At 33.8% G+C, this 21,020-nt stretch overlaps 2 protein-coding genes across 2 annotated transcripts; one reads left to right on the forward strand and one right to left on the reverse strand.

Moving 5' to 3' along the window:
* Positions 1 to 2,496: 2,496 nt before the first annotated feature.
* LOC134251427 (uncharacterized) lies at positions 2,497 to 3,249 on the reverse strand. Its single transcript, XM_062733835.1, has one exon. It carries the CDS (start codon positions 3,214 to 3,216, stop codon positions 2,659 to 2,661), a length of 558 nt encoding a protein of 185 aa, XP_062589819.1. The 5' UTR covers positions 3,217 to 3,249; the 3' UTR covers positions 2,497 to 2,658.
* Positions 3,250 to 5,724: 2,475 nt separating this feature from the next.
* On the forward strand, positions 5,725 to 20,213 carry LOC134251398 (mitochondrial import inner membrane translocase subunit Tim22-like). The gene is made up of 4 exons (XM_062733801.1): positions 5,725 to 5,986; positions 18,301 to 18,485; positions 18,857 to 18,929; positions 20,011 to 20,213. Exons 1-4 carry the CDS (start codon positions 5,734 to 5,736, stop codon positions 20,088 to 20,090), a joined length of 591 nt encoding a protein of 196 aa, XP_062589785.1. The 5' UTR covers positions 5,725 to 5,733; the 3' UTR covers positions 20,091 to 20,213.
* The last annotated feature ends 807 nt before the right edge of the window (positions 20,214 to 21,020 follow it).

The following is a 21,020-nucleotide window of genomic DNA, read 5'->3' on the forward strand; positions in this document are numbered from 1 at the left end:
AAAATGATTAAAAGGTCCTCATTGAGTTTTTAATTAAATATTCCTGTTTGTGAATTTAGAAAACTTCACAAAAATGAACCTGTTCGTATTGATCCCAGGTTGTTCATATGACTCGCGAGCCGGTGAATAACGAGGTCAACCGATCAATCTGGTATACTGTATACAGGGTTATTTTCGCCCTTTCACGCTTGCGAACAATTTTGCCCCGTTTTAAATTAGCCCTGCCAAAGTTTTGTTTAAGTACTTATACTGTATTATATGAATTCGTCCCGTTTTAAATTCGCCCGAATGAGGCTAGGGCGAAAGGGGCGAAAATAAAACGGGGGCGAAAATTTCCTGTATACAGTATTCCCTAGTCCATTGATTTTCAGAGCATAATTATAGCCCCCTCCCGTTTTTGGAGAGGTACATGTAGTGGAACAAACTATTTAATTTCACTGTCAGCATTTCTTAATTTTGTTTATACGCTTTTACAGTTGAGTACCAGTTCGAAGGTTTGATAGGCCAATGACTCACATAGAAAGGGAAATTATGAAAGCAACCCCTTTTACGGGGAAAATAAATCATGAATGAATGTCAAAATATTTTCAAGTAACAACCCCGCCCTCCTCTATTTAAAAAAACGATCGATTGTCTTAATCATTGAGAACCTTAACTTGCATTAAATTATGATGTGTTTTTAAATTTTACTGCACTTTCTAGGAACGTACATGTATTCATCTATTTTTTAATCCTTTTCCCGGAGAGGGGCGTGTGTTTAATTTGGTCAATATTATACCTGCATGTTTTAATTCATGCGCTTTTCTGATATTTAAATATAAAATAAAATTTATATAGATACATAATAATAGTTTTTAACGATCTTAGAAAGAATCTATTGGAGATGGACTTATGAGATTCCCTCTTTTTGTTCCTTTATCACAAAATACTTAAATGTGGGAACAGCGGTATAGAAGCAAATCTACAAATGTCCTAGCTAGTAAGCCCCACCTTAAAAAAATTAAGACCCTCGAATAAGAGGCTCGATATTTTGAGTCCGAAGTTTATTCAACATAATACAAAACAGCCACGTAGCATCGTTTTTGAAAGGGGGGGGGGCCTGAGAAATAAATAGCTACCTGAAAAGTTGACAAGCAAAAAAAAAGGGGGTGACTCAGGAAGAGTTGCCCAAAGTTGACAGTCCTATTTCGTGGGGTGGGGGGGGGCTTACTTTTTCAATGCCAATTTTTTCCCGTACCAATTGCCTGCAGTAGGAGTAAAACCTTAAGGAGTGGATCTCATCTTTTCAAAGAAGCGGTAACTGACCACTGGCACCCCAGTGTTAGTCAGGGATGGGAGTGAAAATATGTTTGATAAGAAGTAACTGACCCTTTGAATTTACTAGTGGGCTCTCAGAAAATATACTTTCAGAATGGCAGACTTTAGGCCTATAATATATTATACCGGTATAGATCCATTATTTCCGAATATTTACAATCAACATACCCGACTTTAATATCACATTTCTAGTTGCTACGTGTGTATATCATGGTCCAAAGAGCTATTTATGCATTAAAAAAGGATGAATCCTCCTGAATAGACAAAGTGTATATCTCTCTTTACAGGATAATTTGTGCAAACATCTAATTTGCCCGAACAAATATCTAAGTTGTCCGAACAAATAACTTATTTTTCCGAACAAATTTCTAATTCGTCCGAACGAATTTCTAATTTGTCCGAACGAATATCTAATTCGTCCGAACAAATAACTAATTCGTCCGAACGAATATCTAATTCGTCCGAACAAATAACTAATTCGTCCGAACGAATTTCTAATTTGTCCGAACGAATATCTAATTTGTCCGAACGAATATCTAATTCGTCCGAACAAATAACTAATTCGTCCGAACGAATTTCTAATTTGTCCGAACGAATTTCTAATTTGTCCGAACGAATATCTAATTCGTCCGAACAAATAACTAATTCGTCCGAACGAATTTCTAATTTGTCCGAACAAATAAAAATATTTTTTTACCTGGCCCTCCAGCGGCGCCGTACTTATATGACATATACTAAAGAAATGATATTCAATTTTCCATGACATGAAGTCGGTCACATGATCAAACGTTCTTGCGTATGAATACAATTCACCGCTTCAGAAGTATTTGGGTCAATGGCACAACTTTCGCCTGATTTCTTGCTTACGCAACATCATCAAACAAAGAATAAAAATAAAAACAAGTCTGAAATGATTTAAATAGAGTTTATTTTGTAAAGAGACAAGAATTTCATCAATTAATAAAAGCTATAAAACATTTAACATACCATTCTGATGTTTTAATATAAATACCGTCTGCAACTAAACTGGATCTTCTGCAATAGCAAATGCATATGGTGACTTTGATGTAGGCCTAGTAAGAAAAGAAATGGATGCAGAGCTATATTTACTTTATGATGAAGATATTTTGGCTTCATTGGATCTTTCCTCTTTGGTACCTGCAAGTGAAAGTCATTGAATTTTATAATTTACCACATGAATACAACACATGTTGATAACATAAAAATATGAATTAAACAATTAACAACAAAGGTTTCCCCAGTCAGTCAATCACCACAACACAACACAACACATTTTCTGATGATTTCCACAGTCAGTCAATCAACACAACACTCCACATTTTAATGGTCCACTGGTCCGTACAACTCGGAACACCTCCGCAATAACTGGGTGGTGCTGATTTCCTTCTCGTTGTATTCCTCCCACAAGGTGAACAGTCTACCATTCAACTGGGTTGCACGTTTACGGTGAAGTCTTTCCATCTTCCCCTCTGTCAGGAGCCTGGCCTGCATTGGAATGGCAGATGCTTCCTTGTAGAGTTCTTGTAGTAGGAGGTAGAATGGGACTGGACCACGACTGTTCATCCTGGAGTTCAGGCGGTTGTGCCAGCCCTCGAGGTCGTTGTTCGTCCGCACTGAAGACATGAACACACTCCAGTTCTTCACGGGGAATGTCACGTTCCTGAACCACTGTCTCCAAACATACGCCATGAAGGAGTCCATGATGTCGGTGCGAATGCGTTGGTCCAGTTGGTGGAACATGGGCTCAATGTGTTCAGGAGGAAGGAAGGGAAGGGCCATCACCTGACGAACGAAGCGGTGAACACCCCCCTTCTCGTTGTATGCTCTCTGAAATATGAATATAAATAAATTAGCATAATTAAAAAATAAAATAAACATTTTTACTTGTGGTAAAAAAATAGAATTTATTTGAGGAGAAGTAATAGGCATTCTAGAAACTACCCTACATTACAAACTTTTAAAAACTTAAACTTTACCATTCCTATCCAGAAAAATAAATATAAATTATACAATTATGGTAATAGAATTGAAAACTGATAATTTTTTTTTCATTTATTAATCATTTACATACCTTCATAAGAAACTCGAAGAGGTTTTCAATGGAATTTTAGATTATTATGATATTATTATAGGGAATTCTTCGTACACTGGGTCAACAACTTATATTTTATATAATTATTATTATTTCCTAATCATTTGTTAAATTTCTCTCTCTCTCTCTCTCTCTCTGAATTCATACTAAATATGTACCAGTTGATAATCTACTCTTCATACATTACAATGAACAACAAAATTAAAATAAAACTATTTTTATATAACCTTATCCTAATTAATTAATTATTAATTCAGTATTAATTTAATATTGCTATTATATTTGTAATTTTGTCAATTTTGTATATATTTTGTTTAACTTAATGGCATGTATAGTATCTTTTCAGTAAATATATATTTTGGAATATTACTATATTTTTTGTAAATGTATATATTCACTGGCTTTTTGCATTATGGTACACGTGGTACTTCTTTAAAATATTATTTTTTTTATTTTACATGTTAGCAATTATAAACCATTGTAAATTGATGAAGTATATATAAACATTTACTAAGAATAAGCTGAATACTACTATTATATCACATTATTTTATAAACTGCCCATCATAATGTTGAAAGAAACTTATTGGTAAAAAAATTAAATGATATTGATGTTGTATTTGAACTCGACACTCTTCTAAGAGGAAATTGTTTATACTCTTATCAAACAAATTGCAGAATATTTTTACATGTACAAGAATTGATTAAATCTTCCAAGAGACTAAATTAGGGACACTGGTTATGATTTAAATACTCTATTAAATGCCTAATTTTCCCCCCAAATAATTGTATTATCTTTAAGATTGAGCAGTATGTTAATAATATGTATACATACAGTTAGGGGGACGGGTTGTCATCTTTTTAGAAATATAATATTGATAAATAATACTAGATGGTGAATCTTTATTTTTCATTGTAATCTTAATATATTGATTATCATGTACATGTATTATTACCTACTATTGTATCTTGATCTATTATACAAGGAGAGGGTGTACATAGGCCTTGTCTGTTGCCCAATCCTTATTGAATTACTCAATAAAATATGTTTAAAGTAAAGTTCTATAAATGCATTTTACATGTACATTGTAACAAAATATAGTATGTAATAATATGAATAATGCACAATACAACATATAATCAGTGATAATAGTGCTACATGTAGGATTCTCAAATTAAAATAAAATCAGCATTTTAAAACATAAAACTTGAAACATTTCTTATTTTAGGTACCTAAAATTGTCTAATTAATTACTAACCTGACATCTTTGGTCTTCTCTTGGTGTCTCAATGAGGAATGAGACCTTCTTCTTGGAGGGGATCTCTTCATTATCTTTCTCCTAATTAACACCCCGAATAAACAATCGGGATATGGGTGTTTGATCCTCTGTTGTTATAACAATTATGACCCAAGCACACACTGTTGTTTTAAGCTAAATGTAGGACGCTACTAGATACGGAATTAATTAAAATTATTATCTTAATTGTTATTTATTGTTATAATGTGTATAAATATATACTGTATGTTTGTATGTTTCTTAAAAAAAACAAATTTAATGTCTTTATTTTTGTTAAAAGGTAAAATAAACAATAAACATTTTCTTTTTAATAAAGAGAAAACGTATCTATGGCGATTAAATTATAAAAAAATTATATTATAAAGTTAAAATGTCTGTCCATATATTTATCTAATGATACATTAATAAAAAAAATAAATAATTTTAGCTAAATATGTTATTTATTTCAGTATTTATTGAAATCCCGAAAAATTTAACCCAAGTCCCGAAACGTCTTGCCGCAAGTCCCGAACCGTCTTATCGCTAGTCCCGAATCGTCGTATTACCTAGGTCCCGAAACATCGCGGTCCCGAAACATCTTGCACCCCTAAAAATGATACCTTATTTCTTAATTGCAACCAAAATATGCAACTTGTTCAATTTTTTGTTTAAAGACAGACAATCGTATTTTTATTGTTTGGAATAACCAGTGGATATTTATAGCCAATACTGATTAGGTGTTGATACTATATTTAGGTCGAAAACACAAGACGTTAATATTTTTGTAAGGTGCACCCTCTCCATATCATGGCATATAAATAAAATAAACAGAAAACTGCAATTTGGGTTATATCATTTTATTTATAGACACATATGCTAACATTTTAAGCCCATATTTTTTTCAGATTCTATGAAGTTTGCAATAAATTTAATTAATAAATTACATCTAAATAGATACATAACCTTCCATGCTTTTGCGAATTCGCTATTTTGCCTCGGGTTTGGAAATCACAATATTTCATCAGCAATGGCGGCGCCCTTGCAAGGCACGGGTGTCATCAGAACAGATCAAAACAGGCAAAATATTCCAAAACTAACACCAAAAGATGTCGAAAGCTTCAGTTTTGTTATTGATCATGTTATTGGGAATCGTAAAATGAGAAGGGCACAGTTCATTCCACTTGGTGGAATACCACAGTTCCCGAAGACCAGAGAAGAGGTTCTGGTGACGAGTTTCTTTGAAAGCTGCATATGTAAATCAGCATTGAGTTGTGTGGCAGGTAAATATACTGGCATTAAATTAAAATATAGATATTTTATATCTTTTTACCGGATGAAAAGTTTACTTAAGTAAGTCGTCAGCCGGTCAGGCCCAATCATATTATTTATACAGGTTCCATGTTCGTTCGCCCTAAAAATTGTTCGCCTGATTTCCCGTTCTCCTGATTTCTTGTTCGCCCAGAGTCCACTCGCCCTAGAACTTGTTCGCACAGGGTCCGTTCACCGTAATTTAAAGTAGAATAAAATCTAACTAATTTCTTTCCACATTTTTGGTACATTTGAAATAAAACAGACCGTTAGACGATCATGCATATTGTCACAAATATTGTCACAAATGGTCTTACTAAATACATGATCTATCCAAGACCTGACAGACCTGTTTGGAAATTCCAAAATGGTATGTATAATTTGTATATTATAAATTTTCAGAGTTTGTATTAATATATTTTAAGTTATTTATGTGTAAATTCTTTTATCAATACTACTATTATCATTTCTGTCATTTTCCTCATTTTTATATGGATTATTTCCCTTCATCTATGCTGTTTCATTAGTACAAGCCTTCTAGAAAAAAATTAACTCATTTCTATACCATGAGGTTTTATCATTTCCTTTTATCTATAGGTACTATACTTTTACCGATATTACTATACTCATTTCTCTGTTCATTTTCCTCATTTCATTATGGGTGTTTTATTATGCAAAGAAAAACAAGCTATATAAAGTTTTAATGCCATTTATTTTATTTCTCATCATAAATATGAACATCATAAATATGAATAAGCCCTACAAAATAATTTTTTATGAAGCACTACTATAAAAAAAGTTAACATTTAGCACTACAATATTATGAGTCACTAATATAGCAGTTCACTACAAACACAGTTAATAGCAGAGATACACTGTAGCAGTTGCAGTTCATTCACAATTTCTTTAATTTAGTAAAAACTATTCACAGTTCACAAACATGGTAAGTCACATTCACAAACATGAGTCACTATTCACAGTTCACAAATGTGGTAAGTCACATTCACAAACATAGTCACTATCTACAGTTCACAAACATGGTAAGTCATGTTCACAAACACAAGTCACTATTCAGTCATCAGCACATGGTAAGTCACTCAATCTCGGTGTTAACCGATGGACAGTAACACATTGAGATGGCATAAGTAATGGTATAAAGTATTGGTATAATTTACATATAAAAGTTTTCACAGTTAAATACCTTTACTTCAAATGTAATTTACTTATAAAAATTTTCACAATTAAATACCTTTACTCCAAAAGTAAATCCATTGCTGGCAACCAACAACCGACCACCACGTTTGCTGCCTTTCTCGAGGACTTTGTATTGGATAACACCATCATCGGGTAGAATGTCATCTGGCAAATCAGGCTCTGCATTCAGGGACCTAAAAAATTATGCATATATAATTGTTTGTAGATGAATGTATAATTCTTTAATATGATAAAGCTTAAACTTATTTTCCATTTACACACAATCTCTCTTTTTCAATTGGATAATTGACTCAACCTTGGAACTAACATTTATCATTTACTAGCATTAACATTTATATCATGGAATAAAAATTACTAATTTGAAAATAGAATCTTACATGTCCATGGGTTCTGGGTGGATGGATGCCCGCCGATGACCAACATCAAAGGATCCCTCGAGTGGGTCGTCTGGCTGGACTGGAGTGTTGACATCAGCCTGGACTGGAGGGTCGACATCAGCGGGGTCGTCTGGCTGGACTGGAGGGTCGACATCAACGGGGTCGTCTGGCTGGACTGGAGGGTCGACATCAACAGGGTTGTCTGGCTGGACTGGAGGGTCGACATCAGCTGGTGGGTCGGCTGGCTGGACTGGAGGGTCGACATCAGCTGGTGGGTCGGCTGGCCAATACCTCTCCTCACATGGTCCACAGAACCAGTGAAGCTCCTCCCTACCATGTTTTACGTTGTTGTACTGTTGCAGTGATATCCCTGGAAAATTTTAAAGTTTGCATCTTTTTTGTTCAAAAACACATATACAACAATTGCTTATCACTCTTTGTTTTATCTATTTTGTTAATTATCTATATTCCAATTAAAATTACGCATGCTGATTCAAATAAAATGTACATATTTTTATTGATGATTTTACAAAATATTTAAAAACATGCCCTGTTCAATGGAAGCTAGATGTAAGTACACAAAAAACTAAAACTATGATATTTTCTAGTAAAACCTTAAAAAACTGAGTTGTAAAACATGCGTATTTAGAGGATTAAAACTGTATATGAACTATACTTGATGTATATTTATGTTTATATTTTTGTTCATATTTTACAATATGTATTTAAATTACACATGATAGCCATTATCTCAACTTATGAACCATGTGTAAATTGATTAAGTATATAGATGTACTAAAACTATGCTGAATAATATACAACACCAACATCAGTGGTATATGAGGTAAATGAGAGGCATGTGCAAATTATAACAATAAACATACAATGAAAAAAAAAATAAATAAAAAAGAGAGCATTTCAATTATGGAGGACAGACGGTGTCGTTTATTTTAGAAATAAATATACAAAAGCTTTTTAAAGATTTTAAATTTGTCGTTGACATAATTCCACAAAACTTAAGTGTTCTAAATTTTATTAGTATTTTTTGGAGTATTTTTCACATCCAAAATCACTCTTAAAAATTTTGTAAATTTGACTTTTTGATGAATTATTTTTTTTTTTTTACTCAATTTGACATATTATATAATATTTGTTGACTATATATATGTATGACTTGCATCACATGTGGTTTTTGTCAAATTGAGTAAAAAAAATAAATATTCAACATGAAAACTCATGAAAAAAATTAATTAATTAAATATTAATACAAGTATTATATCCTTCATTAGTAAATAATATAAAATTTAATATTTTTTTCCTTTTTTTGTACACAAAGCTGGATTTGATTAATTATTTATTTTCAATCATTTTAAGATATATATAGTGTTCAATGAATATAGCACAACTTTGGACTTTTAATACAAAAATCAATTTTTTTAAGGTTCATAAACCCCCTGCTTACTTGTATAAAATATTTCTTTAACTTTTAACAGTTTCCAAAGGAAATGTATATGCTAAGTAAAAAAAGGCACTTCAACTTGAAAAATTTATATTTCTTTAATGAATTATTTAATTTTATATCATGTAAATAGAAAAATATTAAGTGTTCATTGAATTCAATGAATTGCAGCTTTGGACTTTTAGTACATTAATAAATTTTGTTTATAAATTTTGTTTAATTCCTTTAAAATATAAATATTGATAATTTCACTAATCTAAAATAGTTTTAAAATAAATGTAATTCTTACCAGTATTGCATAGGCGATGCTGCCAACCTTCACAAGCATCACTGCTGATGGCATGTTGTCTCGGCCGGACTTCTCTCCCACAGGAAAGGCACGGGGGGTTGACCTCTGCCATGATTGATAGTGGAATGTTTAATTTTCATCTTCCATCTTCTTATATATCATTTTTTTGAGATCAAAGGGAGATTCTTCAAAGGTAAAACATTCAGGATCCGCTGCTTAGTTCTATAAAGGACCTATTAATCCCTCAGTCCCTTAATTGTTGTCAAAACATATCCCAATTCATAAAAACAACACGGATGTATCCCCCTAATTAACATTGATATTAATCATCTAATTAACTATAGTGCAAACACCAAGTCGATTAAAAAATACATTAGAATAATATCAAAAATTAATTAAGACTAAATAAAAATTGTTCCTTGTAACAGAATATGAGAAAAAATAACCCAAGTTTGTAAAGGAAATAAAAATATAAAATTTTTTTAAATTCATATGAGTAAAAAATATATATAAGTATTGGGCGAACTATATATAGGGCGAACAAGATATTGGGTGAAAAACATTTCGGGCGAACGGACTCCTATGAACAGGTAGAGGGGGCAAACGAACCTGTTATCATTTATACAGGTCCAGTCCAAAAACTACTTCTACCTACGTAGCTATTATGTATCTCTCGATAGATGATACTACTCACCCTCAAATTTTGAGTAATCTGAGTAGGGTGCGCAGCTGATTAAAAGATATAAAAAGTAGAGAAAAGTAAATTTCAATGCGGTGAAAAGGGAACAGTAAAACAGTATTCACAGTTAAAAGATATAAAAACAATATGATATAATTAAGGTCTGGGGTGATTCAGTTTGCTCATATCCAGTTTGAAATGTTCAACATCTGGAAGTGAGACAACACTGCCCGGCAGTCTGTTCCACTGTACTATTGTAAGAGGGAAAAAGGAATATTTATAGACATTTTTTGTAGTTTGTATCTGTCGAAAGGTGAGGGAATGAGATGAACGGGTAGTCCTACTTGGGGGGATGAATTGAACTAAGGGGATGGCTACTAGTCCATGTACGATCTTGTACATAAGTACAAACCTTGCATCTGCCCTTCTTTGTTGTAACCTTCACCAACCTTGGGTTTGTAGCTTATATGAGACACTTGATGTTCTTCTAAAATCCGACATCACCCACCTTGCAGCTCTGCGCTATACAGCTTCAACTTGGTTAATAAGTGTAACCAAATGAGGGTCCCAAACACTGGCAACATACTCAAGCTGTGGACATACCACCGCTTTGTATGCTGCTGACCGAAGCTGCTGGTTCCTGGTTGGTATAATTCTGCGTAAAAGAAGCCAAGAGAGCTGTTGGCTTTGTTTGTAACTGACTGATGTGCTTGCTCCAATTCAGGTCATCCGATATATCGACACCCAGATACCGAGCTGATGAGGTAGTCTCTAATACCTGACCATGAAGTATATAGTTGTTACAAATGGGGTATCTGGATGTCGTTACATGGATTACCTGAAACTTACTTGGGTTGAATTCCATGTCCCACAAGGTCTCCCAGTTCTCTAATTGCTTAAGGTCCTCTTGGAGCATTGACTGACATCCCTGTCTATCCATAGTAATATAGATGACAGTGTCATCTGCAAAGAGTCTGACCTGCGACTTCACATGCTCCGGCAAATCGTTATTATAAGCGAGGAAAAGGATGGGACCAAGGACAGAGCCCTGAGGGACCCCAGATGTAACGGGGATGGATGTGGAGAACTTGCCATCTACCACTACCCCCTGGGAACGGTTGCTGAGGAACCCCTTGATCCATGCTGGGTTTCGGCCTCGAACACCATACTCATGTAGTTTAAAAAGTAGTTTGTTGTGTGAGACCTTGTCAAGTGCTTTGCTGAAATCTAACAGGACCAAGTCGGTTTGCTTACCGTGTTGAATGTTACGTGCAAGCTCATCGACCAGCATCACTAGCTGGGTTTCGCAGCTCCGTTGCACCCTAAGTCCACGTTGGAGGTCATATAGGATGTTATTTTGTGGAAAATATCTTACCAAGTCTGATGTTATAATATGCTCCATAGTTTTGCACAGTATACAGGTAAGGGATATAGGTCTGTAATTGGCCGGGTTTGATCTGTGCCCCTTCTTAAATAATGGACTAACATTAGCGGTGCACCACTCTCTGGGTAATGTACCTGTGTCATAGGAGGGCTGAAAGAGGGTTTGGATTATTGGGCTTACCTCTTGGTGCAGTTCTTTTAGCAAGATGGGTGGAATCTGATCAGGGCCAGCAGCTTTGTCTGTTTTTAGGTTTATCAGCAATTTTTCTATACCCTCTTTGGTTACCAGTATTTCTGGCATGTGACTACATTGTACTTGCTGGGGAGGGTTGGTCATCAGTAAAAGAGGTAGACTCGGCTGGGTGAGGGGTACTGATATGTTGGTTACTCACCTTCATGTTACATAGCTGGGAGAGGGAAAGGGGAGATTTGGGACTAAAAACTGACTGAAATTGTCGGTTTAAAATTTCAGCTTTCTCAAACAGCTCTGTTTGAGGGTGCCGCCCTCCTTAAGTGGTGACACACCACATGAGTCCCTCCTAGCATGTTTCAGAAAGGTGAAAAGTTTCTTGGGGGCATAGGTTTGTTTGGGGTTTACTTCTGACTCAGAGACCTGTTTCTCTAGGATTCCAAGGATGTTGTTCACATATCTATGATATGAAAGTCTTATTTTCTGTTGGACTAGAAGTTTAGTAGTTTTATACTGGTGTTTATCCTCTGTTTTTTTTGTTCTTCTCTGTCTGTAAAAGAGTTTATCATGTTTTCTAATTAAGCGTTTGATGTGAATATCAATCCAGGGTAGCTTGTTCTTTCCTCTGGTTCTTATAGATGGTACAAAAGCCGACAAACCCTCGGAGATTTTTTTATTGAATTCATTCCATAAATAGTCAGTATTTGTATATGTATGTACATTCACAAGAACTTGATCTTTATACTGAGCAATATGATGTCTAAACCCATCCCAGTCAAAACACAACAGCTACGTTGTGTTAATAGCTACGTAGGTATTTAAACCTACCCAAAGTAGTATTTTTACCTACTTTCTGCTTTACTTGCATTTTGTGGCCAAACGCATTAATGGTGAAACATGGTGAGCACTTAATTTCTTGATACAGTCACACTGATGATGGATATTACAAAAATTTTGCCAAAAAATGATTATGTTTATTATCAATTTTGCATAGAGACTAATGTAAAATTGCCGATTTAGGAAGTAATAATTTTTTGGCCAAAATTTTGTCGCATTCATTATTAGTGTGACTGTATCAAAAAATATGGTAGTCACCATGTTTCGCCGTTCCTGCGTTTGGTCACAAAATGCAAGTAAAGCAGAAAGTAGGTAAAAATAGCTACTTTGGGTAGGTTTAAATACCTACATAGCTATTAATAGCTACGTAGGTAGAAAAAAGTCTTTGGACTGGACCTGTTATAGCCTGAGAGCATGTACATAATAAACTGAATCGAGACAGACCCTCACCTGCTCACCACCATAGGACATAATCATTTTGAAATATTAGAATATTCCATCTCATAGGGTCGGACGGAGGGGGGAGGGTGCTAGGGCCCCACTGTTTTTTGTAACGATAGGCATAATAAAGGCATTGAACATTGGGCATAGGTTTTGCCGTCCCTTTCCTTTCAACATGCACAGGCTGCACAGTATTCAAAGTGGTAGGGTTTAAAAAAGAGAATTGGTACTGAAAGAAGTTTGATTCAACCCCCAACTCCCTAAAGTAGGATTTTTATGTTTTGACAAATTACTATTTTTCCTTTTTTTGGTTGTCAATTTTTTCAGATTTGATTTTTTCTCTTTTAATAAGTCCCCAACTTTCAATTTGCTTCCGATGCCAATACATCTAAAATCTATTGTTTGTTACAAATCACTTTGTTTTGACAGCTTAGATACTTGAACACATCCAATTTGATTATTATAACATATAATGTAATGACCTGATGGATTACTCACTGTAATCTCTCCTCAATCAGAGTATACCATTTGATTTTAATTTGTTGGTTGGCTGAAAGTTATCAGAATGAATTAACAGTATCCGTTACCTAGTTGTAAAAAGGAAAGTTTGTGATAACAATGTAGGTGTCTAATTATCAAATTACAAAATTATTGAAAAAAAATAAAACAAACAAAGGAAGTAGAAGGATTGGTTCGTGACCTTAAAAGATAGGAAAAATCAGAGTCACCGGGTGTTAATTTTGTTGATGATATACACGCCTTTCCAAAGTTATAATTTATTACGTTAATGTCTACATCCGAACAATTATTCTGACATTGGATGAAGGCCACAAAAATGGTCCAAAAGATAAAGGTAGTCCAGTTTATTTTACAAATCAGGAAAAAAGTAGAGGATGGGAATTTTTTATTTTTATCTGAAGTTTATAAAATGAATGATTTTAAAAAACTATTTTTTTTTCTTTTAGTGACTTAGTGACATTGACAATAAAGATATATTCTTCCAGGAATGTGTCTTGCGTGTATTTTGGCATATAGATTTGTAGCATGTAAAATTTTCCCCAAAGCTTCATGACAACTTTGCTTGAACTTCATATCTCACCCTATCTTTAAGAAGTCTTTTGTAATGTCATTTTTATTAAAGAAAAACTTTGTCAAATATGAATGTAGTACATGAATATTATACATTTATTGCATGATAGTGAGGGAAATATGAAGACTTATTCAGCCAAGAAAAATCATATTCCCCGAGGGCTTCGCCCGAGGGGAATATGATATTTCTTGGCTTAATAAGTCTTCATGTTTCCCGAACATTCATGCAATGAATTGTTTATTATACCGAAACAAGCAAAACTTTCATTTTTTACGTAAAGTTACTATAAAACCCTTTGTTCAACACATTATCATCAATTTTGTGACGTAAACCAGGATATTGTGACGTCTACTACTCTCGGGAGTTTTCGTTCAACGAACGAGAACTATGTTGCGGGAAAATACCCTAGGTGTTCCGAAGAGGTGGAATATGATGAAAAGCGTGCCGACGGCTGTGAAATATGAAGTTTTACGGCCCGATCACGTGATAATCTAGAACTAATCAGATTACGCGTTGTATAGAATATTTATAATGAGGTATGATAATAAGGTATGTCACTCATCAACTTTTTAGAAAAGTTCACGCAGAACCTCTTACTTCAAAACTGTTCATTAAAATTCAATTTTTACGACATATTAAAATTTAACAATGTTATTTTTTAACATTCAATGAAAAAAACTGCTCAAAAATCTACAAGGAAGCAAGATGTATGAGGGACTATTTTTTGTGGTGGAAGGATATTTAGCAGAAAATTCTGCAAATCTGCACATTTATTAAATTTAACTTCGTGGAACTTTAGCCTCACATATTTTTACTCGGAGAATATTTTCCATTAGGATATTGCTAGGAATATTTGATATAGGTCTTAATTTATATTTTTAGAACAAGTTTTACACCTTCCCTCAACAAACTTTGCCAAAATATGAAGATATGTTAAAGAAGTCATGGTAAAATTTACGCCATTTTTCGCCTGAAAATGACATATTTTGACCAATATTTCAAAATTAACATCACTGACCCCAACTTTTTCTTTCATTATTTTAAACTACTCAATACTTGTGACTGATCAGTACTTAAGTTGTAAAAAGTTTGATATAAGAAAATGTTATATTGCTTATTCAGTTTTTAATACCCCCAAACATGTTACTTTTTAGTGCAAAAAGGTCACACAAAAATTTAAGCGTATTAATTTTGCTAGATTTTTTCAATGATAAACATTATCAAACCATTTTACGTAAAGTAAGATTATATTTATTGCCATGGTTACATCTGATAAAATATGATAAAGAGTTAAAATTTAAGTGCAAAAAGGACAACTTAATTGTACCGTATATCAGTAAGATGCACATTGATTTTTCTCTGCGTCTTTGAGTTACACTAAATGAGTACTTATCAAAAATATACTTCTCAAAAAATCCTTGATTTAACAAATTTCACGAGTGACATACCTTAAGGATATCCGATCCTCAGCCAGGAAGGATAACTCCAAAAATTTATAATTAATTTGAAATGCATCAAGATGAGGTTTGAAAGTGAAATTTTTCTATGCAACAATTTTCATTGTATTTATCTTTATAAGATTCAAGGTCTTTGGAAGTCTTATTAAAGATCTGATAAAAGTTGACATTTGTACCCTACCAAAGGAGAAAAAATTAATACAGTTTTAGAGAAATTAGATTTTCTTGATTCCAGCCTTAGATACCAATGCTTATTAGCAAGGTATGAAATGTGAAGTAATGTGTGGTGTCTTGCAATGATAGTAAAAGCCTTTTACACTATGTTTTATAGAATATATGATGGAAAAAGAAGACAAAAAAAAACATATAAGTATAAAATTCATGACAATTTCTCTAAATGCCTGGATACCTATTGTTTTTAGCTCACCTCAACGAAGTTGGGGGGAGCTTATGTGATACCCTTGGCGTCGGCGTCGGTGTCGGCGTCGGCGTCGGTGTCGGTGTCGGCGTCGGCGTCGGCGTCCCAGGTTAAGGTTAAGTTTTTTGGAGCAGTTTTCTTTTTAATTACTTCTGTGTCCTATACTGATTAGACATGCATGGAAGATGGTTTTAGTGTGTTTTATTGTACCAGACAAAGTTTCAGATGCTGCAATTTCAGCAAAGGAATGACCAGGTTAATGTTTTTGGAGCAGGTTAACATTTTTGGTGCAGTTTTTGGTGTGGGTTTCATTTCCAAGTAACTATAAGCCCTATGTTGACCAAACTTGCATGGATGATACATCTAAGGATGCATACTACCGGGCTTGCTTCGGATGCTGAATCTGACCTACATTTTCTGCTTGAGTGAACAGGTTAAAGTTTTTGGTGTAGGTTTCATTTGCAAGTAACTATAAGCCCTATGTTGACCAAACTTGCATGGATGATACATCTAAGGATGCATACTACCGGGCTTGCTTCGGATGCTGAATCTGACCTACATTTTCCAGTTGAGTGAACAGGTTAAAGTTTTTGGTGTAGGTTTCATTTCCAAGTAACTATAAGCCCTATGTTGACCAAACTTGCATGGATGATACATCTAAGGATGCATACTACCGGGCTTGCTTCGGATGCTGAATCTGACCTACATTTTCTGCTTGAGTGAACAGGTTAAAGTTTTTGGTGTAGGTTTCATTTGCAAGTAACTATAAGCCCTATGTTGACCAAACTTGCATGGATGATACATCTAAGGATGCATACTACCGGGCTTGCTTCGGATGCTGAATCTGACCTACATTTTCCAGTTGAGTGAACAGGTTAAAGTTTTTGGTGTAGGTTTCATTTCCAAGTAACTATAAGCCCTATGTTGACCAAACTTGCATGGATGATACATCTAAGGATGCATACTACCGGGCTTGTTTCGGATGCTGAATCTGACCTACATTTTCCGCTTGAGTGAACAGGTTAAAGTTTTTGGTGTAGGTTTCATTTGCAAGTAACTATAAGCCCTATGTTGACCAAACTTGCATGGATGATACATCTAAGGATGCATACTACCGGGCTTGCTTCGGATGCTGAATCTGACCTACATTTTCCAGTTGAGTGAACAGGTTAAAGGTTTTGGTGCAGGTTTCATTTCAAAGTAACTATAAGCCCTATGTTGGCCAAACTTGCATGGATGATACATCTAAGGATGCATACTACCGGGCTTGCTTCGGATGCTGAATCTGACCTACATTTTCCAGTTGAGCGAACAGGTTAATGTTTTTGGTGCAGGTTTCATTTGCAAGTAACTTTAAGCCCTATGTTGACCAAACTTGCATGGATGATACATCTAAGGATGCACACTACCAGGCTTGCTTCGGATGCTGAATCTGACCTACATTTTCCGGTTGAGTGAATAGTTAAAAGTTTTTGGTGCAGGTTTCATTTCCAAGGAACTATGAGTTCTTTAATGACCAATCTTGCATGGATGATACATCTAAGGATGCATACTTCCAGGCTTGCTTCGGATGCTGAATCTGACCTACTTTTTGTGGATGAATGAAAATGTTAGTTTTGATGCATGTTTCATTTCCAATAAACTATGAGCCCTATAATGAGCAAACTTGCATGGATGATACATCTAAGGATGCACACTAATGGACTTGCTTCGGATGCTGAATTGGACATACATTTTTCAGATAATAGACAAGGTAAAAGTTATGGTTGCAGGTCTATTACCAAAAACTATAAGGCTTATATAACATTGTATAAACCAAACTTGCACAAATGCTGCATCAAGAGATGAAAACTCTCAAATTTGCTTCAGATGCTGGATTTTCATTACATTTTCATGAAGAAGAAGTAGTTTAAATTTTTTATGTAGGTCTATTTAGAACAAGTTTTACACCTTCCCTCAAAGTATCGGATCAAAATTGCTTTTAAAAATATTTTCATTTTTGGAATGTATACTTTTTGTTGGTTAATTGTGTGACTTTGCCTTACTTAAAGACAACATTCGTTGAGGTGAGCTCTGTAATCTCTGATTACCTATGTTTTAACCTTAAATATATTTGTTGATCAATTTGCAATTAGAAAATGCATTGCTGATGTTCAAATTCACTTTTTCTGCAAAAATATTGGAGATTTGACGATTTTACCTATATAATATGATTAACTTTAATCTTTAACTTTGAAGAAATAATGTGGACAAATTTATATAACTTTGTGAATTCAGCGACACTTTTATGAATATTTTTGATTACTTAACTGCTAATTTTATAAACCTGAGGATCGGACTACCTTAAAGGACTTACATGGGTTTCAAATGGAGCTTCCTTAAAAATATAATTATATTCAGAAGGACCTGATCAGATAGGACACTACATTATCAGTAACCTGTATTTTTCAGGGTTTGCTCTGGGAGGATTATTTGGGCTGTTTACGGCTGGTGTAGACCCGATGTCCACAATGTCAACAGAGACCCCCACCACCAGAATGGTTCTACAGGAAATGAGGGCCAGGTTCTGGTCATACGGCAAGAACTTTGCTGTTGTTGGGGCCATGTTTGCTGGAACAGAGTGCTGTTTAGAGTCGGTAAGCTACCACTTCATGTTTTTGCAGGTTTTATTTAGATTACAAAGAATTAAGGTTTTGAAAGTAATAAGTAGATAAAGTTGTATGTAATAAAAATAATTTTACAATTGGTGAAAAAAAAATTTTCTTAAGCAAAGAGAAAAATTGAAATAAAAAAGATGTAAGCAGAAATCTGACATTATCCTGCTGACACTTTTAAAATATTTAGCATCCTTTCAAAATAAATGCATTGTTATGGTATTTATTGCTACTTGTCTGCACCTAGTATAACACAAAGTTTGTAGTCAAGAGATAGGCACAATTAAAAAACAGGAAGTCTTTTCATTCTTAATATGACTTTGATTTCCATTAACTTTACTGATGTGTTTCAGTGCCGAGGAAAAACTGAACTTGGGAATGGTACCATCACTGGATTTCTTGTTGGTGGGGTTCTAGGACTGCGAGGCAAGTATAATCATTTCAAAAAGAATTCTGTAACATTTCTATATATATTTTATACACCTTTTGATCCACTTGGGATAAATCCATTTCATAATTCCTGATATTAGTGTGAAGCTTGATAATTTTAAACATTTTTTTCTGATTAAAAACAAACTAGTACTTATATAAGACTCATTCTAGTACCCATGTGTCAAATGATACTCCAGAGAAATATGATGTCAATAAACTATATTAAATTGAAAATCATAATACCTTACAAAAGGTCATTTAGGACCTACATATAAAATGTGTTAAAATTTCATTTATTGAGTTGTCAACTTGTAAATTTGTTTCAACAAATTTTTTGTTAAAATGAATTTAATTAATTTAAATAAAACAAATTTGATAGTGAAATTAAAGTTAAGTTGTATAATCTAATTCAATAATTCAATATATCAAAATCAAAAAAAAACTTTTAAAGACACAACTTCAGATTTTGAATAAATTCATAACAAAGTCAATAAATTTGCTGCCAGAACACATTTAAATTGTTACAGAATTGCAATGAATTATTACAACATAGTTATTCCATTTAAATGATATCTTAAAATTTTGTATAATATAGAATCAAATAAAAACATTTTTTCTGGGTCCTAAGTGGGCTTCTGTATTTTTTTTCGCAAAATCATCTATTGCCATCATTCAAATTTTAGATTGAAATGACAATTTTTCAAATTGCATTTGGAAAAACTAAAAGTTGAAAATAGCCGTGAAAACTTACACTATAAATGTTCCTTTATTATTTGAAAGAAATTAACAGGAATTCTTAAACTTCTTTATTGTCATTGATGTTGATTTTAGCTGGATTGATTATTTATTGTCATTGATGTTGATTTTAGCTGGATTATTTATTGTCATTATGTCGATTTTAGCTGGATTGGTTATTTATTGTCATTATGTCGATTTTAGCTGGATCGGTTATTTTTTGTCCTTGATTTTAGCTGGATTGGTTATTTATTGTCCTTGATTTTAGCTGGATTAATTATTGTTGTTGATGTTGATTTTAGCTGGATCAGTTATTTATTGTCGTTGTCGTTGATTTCAGCTGGACTGAAGGCCGGCCTGTTTGGAGCTATGGGATTCGCTGCCTTCTCTACGGCCATTGATTACTATCTTCGTCACTAACAACAACTCATCTGTAAATAGCTTGTAAATAGAGTCCGTATGTGTATTATATGATGTATAATAGACCGGTTTTTAGTCCATCTTTGTATATTGCAGTTTTAGTGGAATAAAGATATTACTTCATATTAATGTGTGCTTTTTACGTGACATATGAAACATTTAAAAAATAGACTTTCAAGTACAGAGACTTCAACAATTGCGCAAACTTGAACACTTGAGGCTTCAACAAATTCCGCAAACTTGAACACTTGAGGCTTCAACAATTGCGCAAACTTGAACACTTGAGGCTTCAACAATTGCGCAAACTTGAACACTTGAGGCTTCAACAATTGCGCAAACTGGAAAAGAAGGAAAAACAGACAAGATCGAAAGAAGCAATAGTCATAAGTCAGATTGCGCAATAAGATGTTAATGCATGTATTTGCATGTATATAGGAGACACGCAGAACTTCGTACCTATATATGGCTTATTATTAAGTTGATGTTCAGTCAATAAAAAAATTTAACTTTCCAAATTAAGTTGCTCCCTTTCACACAAATAAAAAAAATCCGATGATATAAAATTGATGTCAATTATTGTCCTCGTATTGTCGCTCTTTTTCTTTATTTTTTGTTCAGACTAGTACTTACAATGTATCTGTCCTTACTTTGATTGTCCCCCTTTCGTTGCTGCTCTTCCACCGTAAATTAAATATGTACAAAAATGCAAGGACTCGAGAAAAACTAACAGCATATATACGAAGAACTCTACCTTTTATAAAAACATATAGTCATTTAAGGTGTTAATTCTTCCTTTATTACAATTTAACCATGAAGAACATTGATATAATTAACCGAAATTTCAAAATTAAATGATGGAATGTTAATAGAAATCAGTTTGTTTCTCTTTTTTTCCCTTCATAAAATGTGAATACGATTTATCACCAGATT

The sequence above is a fragment of the Saccostrea cucullata genome, unplaced genomic scaffold (genome assembly GCF_032062105.1).
Source record: "Saccostrea cucullata isolate Sc308-1 unplaced genomic scaffold, CSIRO_AGI_Scuc_v1 ctg65, whole genome shotgun sequence".
NCBI classification, from domain to species: domain Eukaryota; kingdom Metazoa; phylum Mollusca; class Bivalvia; order Ostreida; family Ostreidae; genus Saccostrea; species Saccostrea cuccullata.